At 41.0% G+C, this 11,083-nt stretch overlaps 1 protein-coding gene across 1 annotated transcript; it reads left to right on the top strand.

The window, feature by feature from the left end:
- Positions 1–10,024: 10,024 nt before the first annotated feature.
- On the top strand, positions 10,025–11,083 carry LOC106148970 (translation initiation factor IF-2-like; the record flags this gene model as incomplete). Its single annotated transcript, XM_013516309.1, is given in 1 exon segment — positions 10,025–11,083. A coding segment is annotated over 1 exon segment (381 nt), but the record flags the coding sequence as incomplete, so codon positions are not given.

Genomic DNA, 11,083 nt, shown 5'->3' with positions numbered 1-11,083 from the left:
CAAAAAGATAATTCTCTTTATTTGTTCTCACCACTCACCTCTAGGATATGTCTTTTGTTGATAAACTGACTATCTTTGCACAGATAAATCAGTAGAAGTTAGTGAGGATTTTTTTTTTCTTTTGGCAGTGCTGAAGATTGAACCTGGGGGTTCGTAGATGCTAGGCAAGGCTCTAACGGTGAGCTACATTCCCAGCAGGGAAGCTTAATTCTTAAAATGTAATTGGAACATTTCCTGGGACTATTAAATATTTCCATATACATAGGTTAAAATGCAGGTTAACAATTTATATGTTTCTTTCAAATTGAATATATGATTCAATAATATATTTCAAAACCTGTTACAGCATATATTTTCCAGTTTATCTTATTTTAACCTATTAAATGTTGAAAAATTTCTATCTCGTGGTAAGAAAAAAAATTAAAGTGTTTGTTAAGTCATGGGCTGAGGGGTATTTACCATACATGTCTTTCTCTTTCATACAATAAATATATTCTAGGAGGAGTACCAAATTTATTTGAAGGAATGGTACAAATGAAAGAACTTAAGTGAATGTTTTTATACAATCATTACATATTATACTTAGAAAAAATATTGGTCATGATTCTGCTTAACAGAAGATTTTTCACTGTATCTTTTGTGATGAATAGTTCTATCAAAACATCTAGGGTGTTTTGATCAGGTGTATATGACTAATGAAGACTCATCTGAGGAAGGTGCATGTGATGGTGCACGCCTGCAATCACAGTACTCGGGAGGCTGAGGCAGAAGGATCACTGTGAGTTTCAGGCCAGCCTGGGTAGATAGTGAGTTCAAGGCCAACCTGAACTACGTAGCAAGGCTTTCTCTCAAAAAACAAAACGAAACAAAAATTCCAGAAGGAAAAACCTTATCTCTTAATTATTGCAAGAAGAAAAATGTACACTTTACTATTCCAATTTAAATGTGTTATTGTTGGGGCTGGGGATTTAGCTCAGCGGCAAAAGCACCTGCCTGGCAAGTGCAAGGTCGTGAGTTCGGTTCCCGGTACCAGAGAAAAACAAAAAAACAAACAAACAAACAAACAAAAAAAAGTGTTATTGTTGTTATTGCAATAGGCTCTTTAATAGAGTGCTTTCAAATACATAGAGTATTGCATTAGAAAAAAACTTGGCAATGGGGATTTAGCTCAGCGGCACAGTGCCTGCCTGGCAATCGCAAGGTCATGAGTTCGATTCCCAGTACCGGAGAAAAACCAAAAAAAGAAAAAAAAAAAAAAAAAAACTTGGCAGGGAAAATACAATGAAAACAAGAGTTCAAAGAGGGAAAAAAAAAAAGACTTCAAAGAAGGTAAGAATATACAGATCTGTAAGGGCTTGGGATGTGACTCAGTGGTACAGCGCTTGCCTTGGCCCTGGGGCTGATCCCTGTCACTGACAAAAGAAATTGTTTAATGGGCAAAGGAGCACTTATTCACTTTTTAAAAAATAACAAAAGTAGTTACCAATTATTGTGGTATTTATACTTCATGTAACTATTTTTATTTTTAAATGTGTAGGTAATATGTTAGAAATTGAATCCTTTGGAATAATTACAATATATCAAAAAAGGATTAGATTTCAATGTAAGATGTTAGGCAGGGAGATTATAGCAGCTAAAGAAGGTGAAAATTGTTGTCATAGGCGTCAAGAGACACTACAGTAATGAGCTGGGTGAAATGGGAGAGAAAAATATCACTAAAGACAAGCTGAGAAGAAAAGTTCCAACACACAGAGTGGTGCTGGGGTTGTGTAGATCATGACTGTAGCACAAAGCTCCGAGCTTGAAATCTTGGATATAAAGGAGTTCTCTGTTAGATAAATTATGTAGGCCTATGCAGGTTCACAAGAGATACTCAGCTTCTTTATATATGTATGTATGTCAGCATTGTGTTGGAGATCAAACCCAGTATATTTTGAAATACAACAGAAAAGCTTGGCATGGTGGTTAACATCTGTAATCCCAGCAATCTGACAGGCTGAGGCAGGAGGGTTGCAAGTTGGAGTTCACCTCAGAGAATTATTAAGTTCGAGTTTGAGACTTAGTGAAACTCTATCTCAAAATTAAAATTATAAAAAAGAGCCAGGAAATTAAGCTCAGTGCAAAGGCCTTTGGATCAACCTTTAATGCTGCAAAAACAAAAATTAAAAACAACCAAACAAACATACACAAAAACATGCAGGTTTGTAGCCTTATCATATGATTATAAATGGCAAAATATGGTAAGTAAAAATTGTAAACTACCTAAATGTACAACATTTGAAGAACATTTAAATGTAGTGTAGCCAGTAATACAGTTATTAAAAAACAATATTTATAGATAGCAAAATAGAACAAATCATCCCTATAGAAGAATTCCAAAGTATATACATAGATAATCCCTTAAATTCCCTAAAATTCCATGTGTCCTCCACTTCCCACCTTCTTGGGAGTAGGCTTGACTCTGATTTGCTTCTAAATAATGACTAGAGAAGTTAAAAAATAGTAACTCTCCCTGCCGCCCTATTGCACTTAAGCTTCCTCTATGTCTTTTCTGGGTATTGAAATAGGGTATTGAACCGAGGGTTACCACTGAGCTACATTCCCACACTCTTCTTTTCTTTTAATTTTTTTAGGCAAGGTCTTACTATGTACCTCAGGCTGGCCTTGAACTGACCATGTCGCTGAGACTGGCCCTAAATTCATGGCAACCCTCCAGCCTCAGCCACCCCAAGTTTTGGGATTATAAGTGTAGACCACCGCGCCCAGCTCCATTATCAGTATTTTTTATTTTGAGACAGGGTGTGATTAGTTCTCAGACTGGCTTCAAACTTGTGATCCTCCTGCTTCAGACTCCCATATAGCTTTATAGTAGAGAAATACAGCAGGGGTCACTTGAAGCTCATGGTGAAGATGAACATCACAGGTGATGCATGTTGGTAACATGTGCCCTTGATGTGACAGGAGACAGGCTCATCACTTCACTGTTGTGGTATTTTTTTCTAAAAATCCCACATGACCAGTGTAATCTTAAGGGAAGCATTAGACAACTTCAGGGTAGGGAACATTCTATAACATACCTGGGCAGAATTCCTTAAGACTGCTAGCGCCATGAAAAACAAGACAAAACTGAGGAACGGTGGTAGACCAGAAGAGACTTGGAAGAATATGACAGCTAAATGTAATGTGGCATCCTGGATGGACCCTGAAACAATAAGACAACATTAATGGAAAAGCTGGTTAAATATCAATATATTCTGTACTTAGGAAGCTGTGATATGCCACTGTCAGTTTCTAAATTTTGATGTGTACTGTGGTAATATAAGATGTTAACAGTAGGGAAAATATAGCAAAGGGTATTTAATAACCCTCTGAACTATCTTGGAAACTTTTCTGTAAATGTAAACTTCCTCAAAAATAAAAGGTCTACTAAAAAACTAATTTTATAGTTTAAAAAATCTATATAAATAAGGACTAGAGTGATAATTGGATATGGGAATTTTTAAAATTCTTTACTATTTTGATTTTCCAAATATTTTGTAATTTATACATAAACTCCACTTTTTTCCAATGCCACCTTAGATTTTCATGTTATTCTAGGTTAATAGAGCATTCTTCTTTGGAAGAGCTCACTTATAAATCAAAAAGTGAAAAAAAAAAAAAAAAAAGGCTGGGTACATCAAGCTCAGCAGAGAAACAATTGCCTAACGTGGTTAAGGCCCTAGGTGCAATCTTCAGTTTTAAAAAATGCATGAAAATCCAGAAGAAAAGAATGGAAGGAGGTAGGGAGGGAGGGAAGAAGGAGGGAAAAGACAGAAAGAGGGAGAAAGAGAGAGACATAAACACAAGCCAGTGAGATACGACTCCACATTACTAGAATGACCAAAATCAAAAGCAGTGATGACACCAAGTGCCAATGAGAATGTGGAGTAAGAGGAAGTCTCAGCCATTGTTGGTAGTGATGCAAAACGGTACAACCACTTTGAAAACACTTTGGCAATTTCTTCTAAAAACTAAGTACAGGGCTGGGGATTTAGCTCAGCAGCACAGCGTCTGCCTGGCAAGTGCAAGGTTGTAGGTTCGATTCCTGGTACCGGAAAATAAATAAATAAATAAATAAAAATTTAAAAAAATAAAAACTAAGTACATTCTTACCATATGAACCATCAATCACATTCCTTGTTATTTACATGAGTCCAAAACTTATATTTGTACAAAAACGGCACACAAATAGCACCTCTATTCATAACTGAGCACAAGTGGAAGCTACCAAAGTGTTCTTCACTAGGTGGAATGCTAAACTGTGGCAAATCCAGACAAAGAAATATCATTTAGCACTGAAAAGGAATGAGCTGTCAAGCCAGAAAAGACATAGAGGAAGCTTAAATGCAGATTGCAAAGTAAAAGAAACCAATCTTCGAGGACACATACAACACGATTCCAACTATGTGACATTCTGAAGAAGAAACAGCTATCAAGACCGTGAAGGGGTCTGGGGATTTAGCTCAGTGGCAAAAGCGCCTGCCTGACAAGCGCAAGGTCATGAGTTTGATTCCTGGTCCCAGAAGAAAAACAAACACGCAAATAAAGACAGTGAAGAAGATCAGTGATTGCTAGGGTAGGGTAAGGATGGATGAATGGGGAAACTTAGAAGACTTTTAGGGCAGTGAAACTAGTCTGTATGGTATACTGGTGGATGCACGTCCTTAAGAATTAATCTGAACCCACAAAATGTATGACCCCCAGGGCTAACCCTGATGTAGGCCGTGGGTTTTGGGTGATGTGTCGGTGTACAAGAGTGGAACAAACACCCAGCACCACTCCTCTCAGTACAGGAGAGTTCTGCATGTGTGCAAGCAGTCTTTATGGGATGCATCTGCGTCTTCTGCTCAGTTTTGCTGTGAATCTAAAACTGCTTTAAAAAAATAAACCATGAGCAGACATGGTGGCACATACCTGTAGACCCAGCCCTCGAGAGACTGAGGCAGGAGGACTGAGTTCGGGGTGAGTTCAAAGGCCAGCCTGAACTCCTTACTGAGGTCCAGTCTTACAGACAGACAAACAACCCAAGCAAGGACAACAACTAAGACTGGGCGTGGTGATGTACACCTCTAATTCCAGAAGTAAGGAGGCTGGGGAATGAAGATTGAGAGTTTGAAACCAGCCTGGGCTATACAGAAAGTTCAAGGACGGTCTGTAATGAAACCCTGTTTCAAAAAAATAATAGCAAAAACAAAAGACAAAAAACAAAAAACAAAAAACCCTAAAAAAAATCAACAGCAAAAGCACAGAAACACAAACAATTCCAAAACAGCAGTGAAAAGAGTAATTTGTCATCCAGGAGTTCCTAGAATTCAAGTTTTGATTCTGAACTTTCATCTCTTTACCTGGTTGGATTTTAGACCTGTCCATAGTACAATTGTCTCTCTACACACGGAAGAAGATAATTTTTCCCCTAGATTATAAATACAGGCAAGAAAGCCATACAAGATACTAAACCATGCACAGCACATATTTATGATTTCACTGAATCACCACACCCGGCCTTCTTTTTTTTTTTTTAAATGTGTCTGGCTAATGGCTCAAACTCACATTTCCTCCTAATCAATGAGCATGTCAGAAAACATATCACCAAAATGTAGAATAGCACCATATTTACCATTTATTTTTCCATTCAAGTTTTTTCAGGAACATGAAGGAGGAATTCCATTATCAAATAACTTTCAACTAGTTTTAAGGTTATCAGGATTAATAGAAAGGTGGGATGGTTTGATCAGTTTTTGATCTCTTAAATATTTTGGTAGCAATTTCAGCCAATTTGAATGTTTTATTTTTCTATTATTTCTACCAGTAGCAGTCATTGTGCACTGAAGAAAACATGGACAATAAACAAATAACCTTCAACTGATAGTTTAAAAACCTCTTCTAGAAATCCACAGAGCACATTAATAAGTTAACAGTTCTGACATAGCTTATTCTAAAGTTGTACAGCTTTGTTTGACTCTGCATTTCTCAAATTCACTTGTTTGAACTCCTCTTTCTGAAGTTAATGAGTTTAAAACTTCTCAAGCTATACTCTGTTCTCAGAAAACAATCTGATAAAGCTGACCTAGAAGAATCCAAGGCACCAAGCCGGGCATGGCGGCAGGGTCTATAATCCCAGCACTCTAAAGGCTGAGGCAGGAGGATTACTGTAAATTCAGTCAGCCTAAACTACACAGTATGACCCTGTCTCAAAAACTTAAAAAAAAAAAAATCAATGGCATAAAGACTTCCTTAAAAGGCATTATCAGATTATCAGGTTAGTGGGCCTATTGACCGCTGCAAGAGCTCTTTCTACTTTGAAAGCTGCACTCAAGTCCAAAATCAGGAAATGCGGACACACAGGAAAATGAAGATGATAGTACAAAGACTCATAAGAGTATTCATAAGGGATAGGGGCCGGGGGTTTAGCTCAGTGGCACAGCGCCTGCCTGGCAAATGCGAGGTCCTGCGTTCGATACCTGGTACCCAAAAACAAAACAAAAACAAAAAATCATTTATAAGAGTATGATGGGAAAAGGCACAAACACCAGGCAGAAGAATAAATTGGAGGTGGTACCCAGACATGTGGAACGGGGCACCTTACCTGAAAGTAGACATCAGATGTAAGAAGAATGCAAATGAAAAATCTTTTTTTTTGTTTGTTTTTTTCCCAGTACTAGGAATTGAACTCACGACCTCATGCTTGCCAGGTAGGCACTGTGCCACTGAGGTAAATCCCCAGTCCCTAGGGGAATCGAACTCAGGACCTTGCGCTTGCCAGGCAGGCGCCTGTGCCACTGAGCTATATCCCCAGCCCAAACTAAAGATCTGAGGTGAGACATAACCAGGGTGCGTAGTGATGTTTTTAATTCCACCGGAATGCCCGTAGTCTACGCAGCCCTCACAACAGGCATTCACAGGTGTCTGCCTTGTCCTTGTCCTTCTATCCAGCCTGCCTCGAGCATCCAGATTCCAAGACCTGTCTGAGCCCAGGTGAAACGACACTCTGGCACTCTGGTAGGCAGTGGAGGACCGCCAGCCGCCGTCTCACAAGGCAGCACATCTTGGTTCTGCCTCCCCTAAGAGCGACAGCTCTGTGGGCTCCTGATGGTTAGGAGGAGGAAGGCCTAGACTGTATTCATCACATCTCATCTCTAAGTAAAACAGCGCTTTGAGTAATGCTTTTTGTTTTTCCTATATTCTTGCTGACTTTTCACTGTTTCCCCATGATGAGGGTGGGTAAGGCACACCTATAATCTCAGCCTTTGCGAGCTTGAGGCAGAAGGATTGAAACTTCAAGTCCTTTCTGAGCAATTTAGCAAGACCCTGTCTCAAAATATAACAAGGGTCTGGGGTATAGCTCAGCAGTAGGTTTGCAGGCACACACATAGATCAGTAATTACGGTAGACACCATTAAGTCTAAGGTGTGTTATTAGTACTGTGTATTAAGATTGAGAATTAAGCCCCACAATGAATGTAATCATTATGTACTGCAGACATTTGCTTATAAAAATGAAAAAGATGGGGAATTATGTAAAAGATGTGGACGAAATATTATTGCTTGGTCTGTCGTAAGCCTAATTTCATTTAGTAAAATTTCCTTTGAAATGAATGCATTTGTATTAAAACTAATGCTTCTAAAGGGTTAACCTTAAGCATGTGGAAAATTCATCGAGTCAAAACAAATACCTTCCTGTGTCTTCTTATCTGTTTCGTCAGCCTAAATGATTAGGACTCAAGAGTTTACCACCTGCTCCTTCCCCTCATTTGTTACATAAATATTTATTGAAAGAAGTTCTTTATTGAAGACCTGCAAAGGGTAGCTCTGATGAGTAAGATGGTGCTGGCTTTCAAGTAGTTTAAAAAGACTGTAGATAAGAAATTATGCCATTGGAAGATGAGGTTAGAGCCTTTCCGGATTGTCAGTTTTGGACTGAGTCCTTCAGGAGCAGAAAGGGTTAAACAGAATGAGCGGGTTGGGGGAGGGGGGGGGCTGGGGACTAGGGTAGGGTACAAGGAGATTATTAGGAAATTTGAAGCTGGAATAAGAGTCCTGGGCAGCTTTTACTTCCAGCATCTTTTTCTAATTATAAGCCATCCAGCCTGCAGCCCTGCTGCCTCCCTGCCCCACCTGGAGGCCGTGTGGGATCAGGAGAAGGCATGCCCTTGAGAACCCAGGAGCTGCAAGCTGCCTCAGCCACTTGCCTCCTGTGTAATCCTAGGCAGCTTGCTTAGCTTCTGTGAGCCTGTTTTCTCATCTGTAAAATAGGGACAGTAACACTCTGATTACATGAGACAACATGGGTCACATTCCTACCTCCCCACGTTTACGCAGCCTGCCCTCTCCTGCTTGCTTGCTTTGGAAATCGTATTTTTCTCATTTGGGGGAAGGGCGTACTGTGTGGAGCGGGGTGGGAGGAGCACAGCTCTCAGTAGTTCAGGGAAGCTCTCCAAGCGGCTGTGTTGTGCCCATCCTCCTCCCGTGCCTCCTCTCCTTCCCCTCGGCCCCCTCCCGCTCAGGTTCAGGGCTTCGCTCTTGGGATCCTGGGCTTTTGTTCTCTGGAGGCTTAAACTACCACCTCATTTCCCTTGACTTACTGTTTAAACGGTATCACCTACTGTCTACACCCTCAGGAACTGCAGCTGGCAACATTTATGGATAGCAAGTACTAAGCATCATACTTAGTTCAACACTGACACATCAACTGTCAATAATTGTATTCTCATATCAGTATCTATTTTTCATTTCCTAAGAAGCCCTTCACACCCCCTTTGTACTTGTTGCTATGGTAATTTAGTACTATCAAATTATCTTTAAATATTAGTTATAATCTCTCTATTACATGCTTGTCTTCCCCACAAGATTTTAAGTTCTCACATCCCACAGCAGCCCTCCTAGAGCAGTTTCTCAAAGTTGAACATGTTAAGAATCACCTGGGGATCTTGTTAAACCGCAGGTTATGATTGGGTAGGTCTGAGGGAGTGAGCAGTCAGGAGGCTGCCCGGCCCTGACCACACTTGGAATTGCAAGGCTGTAAGGGGTTTAAGACAAAACGAAAGGGAGGGTAGGATGCCTTGGTCTCTATCCCTCAGCATCCTCGAAGTTTCTTCAGTACATCTCTTTGCCCCTTTCCTTGTGCATGACTTATTTTTTATTTTCTTTTTTTTCTTGCTATGCAGTCCATGCTGGCCTTAAACTCACTTAGGTAGCTCAGGCTGGCTTTGAACTCAAGGCTCTTCTTCTGCCTCATCCTCCCAAGTGCTGGGATTACAGGAGTGCACCACCATGCCCAGCTTCCTGGCACCAACACGTGATAATTACTGTTTTGTGGAAGTAGTTACACCTTCCCTTGCTTTCTTCAGGGTCATCAGTCTCACATAAATAGGTCACAGTGAGCACTACGGTTTCTCCAGCTTATTTCTGCTGTTCTCTACCTTGAAATAGCAAGAATAACTTTTTATTTATTTATTGGTACTAGGAATCGAACTCAGGACCATGTGCTCGCCAGGCAGGCAAGAGCAACTTTTTAAAGAATCATTTCTACCCCTCCCTTGTCCTGCAACCCCCGTAACTCCCTGGTATACAACACAGCGACTTAATTTCAGGGTGAGAAACTTGAGGACACGGCCCAACATTTCCCTCTCCCCTGCCAGTCGGTTTCTCTTCTTGCTCCGCAAGTAACCCCTGCGTAACGCTGGGCTATGATTTCGTTTCTTGGGACTCCTTGCAGGCCATTTTACATTGGGAATGTCTTCTTTCATTCCTTTTTTGTTGTTTTTCTTAGAACATGTTTTTTTTAAAACAACAACAAAAAACTTTCAATTTTTGGCTACTCAAAGTTTTTCTGCATTTATTCTCATGTTGAAATTCTTTATCGAAAGCAATGCATACACATTTTAATGTTTTCTCCGGTATTTTCGGCCTGCTCTAATAGGCAGTGTCTGTCCTTGTTCACAGTTGCATCCCTGGATTCTCAGGGAGTTCGGTGGAGATGAAAAAAATTTAAGGTTAACTCTTATTAATGCTCACAATGCCTTCTTATTTACTACATATTTACTGGGAATCTGGGCGAATGTAAATGGATAAATAAAATCAGACAATTTTGGTGAGGTAGCTTTAATTAAAGTATTAACATCAGAAGGCTGGGCAGATTGCCAATATATTAAAAACATCTATGGCTAAAGTAGCAAAAATAATCTTTAAAATTCCTTGCAAAATAGTTGGAGGTTTAGTAACATTTCTCCACTCTACTATCTACCATTTTAGTAGGGAAATAAAATATAAATGCAGCTAAAAATGAATTCGGGCCCAAACCCACATCCTATCTAACGGGCTGAGGTTTTCCTGTCATTGTTTTCTATCCTTCACATTTTGTATTCTTTAGGACTGCCTCTTAACAGTTCTTGGTGCTTAAATATAAAAGAAATAGGGCTTTCTCATATTACAATCTCAAGAAAAAGGAGGCTGAAACGCCCATTCGGCTAGGTGCAAGAGGCCTACAGGCTGCACACCTTGCAAGCGCTTCGTGATGCAATTTTATTCACGTTTTTTTGTGTAGCTCCTTTTTTTTTTTCTGATGATGCAAATCGTGCAAGCACGGCTTTAAATTCTCCCCATCCTGGGAAACATGGCATAGACGGCCGGTTTCTCCAACGAGCAGCCCCAGGCTGCAGGCCTCCATGCCCGCCCCCGAGCCCGCTCCACAACAATCGTTTCCTCTCTCCCCGCCTTTTACATACAGTACACATACAAATACACACGCAGCGCAGCCAGCCGGGGCGGGCCGGGGCGGACCACTGCGTAAAGCGCAGGGGGAGCCGCAAGCAGGTCAGGTATTTTCGCCGACTCCTTCACGCTTTGGCACCCGTGCGTCTCTGCGGCTGCCTGTGGTTGTCAGGCCAAAGGGCGCCCGTGGGCCCGGGGTCTGCATAAGCTCCGCTTCCGAGCCGCAGGCTTCCGGGGGCTGCAGCCCCACCCCCGGCTCGGGCAGCAGATGGTCCCGCCCCAGCGCTAGCGGGCGCCGAGCGGGAGCCGCGCGGGAGCGGCGTAGCGACGGCGGC

Source organism: Chinchilla lanigera, unplaced genomic scaffold, assembly GCF_000276665.1.
Source record: "Chinchilla lanigera isolate Chin_1 unplaced genomic scaffold, ChiLan1.0 scaffold00033, whole genome shotgun sequence".
Taxonomy (NCBI): Eukaryota; Metazoa; Chordata; class Mammalia; order Rodentia; family Chinchillidae; genus Chinchilla; species Chinchilla lanigera.
This window is presented reverse-complemented; position numbering and strand designations above follow the sequence as displayed.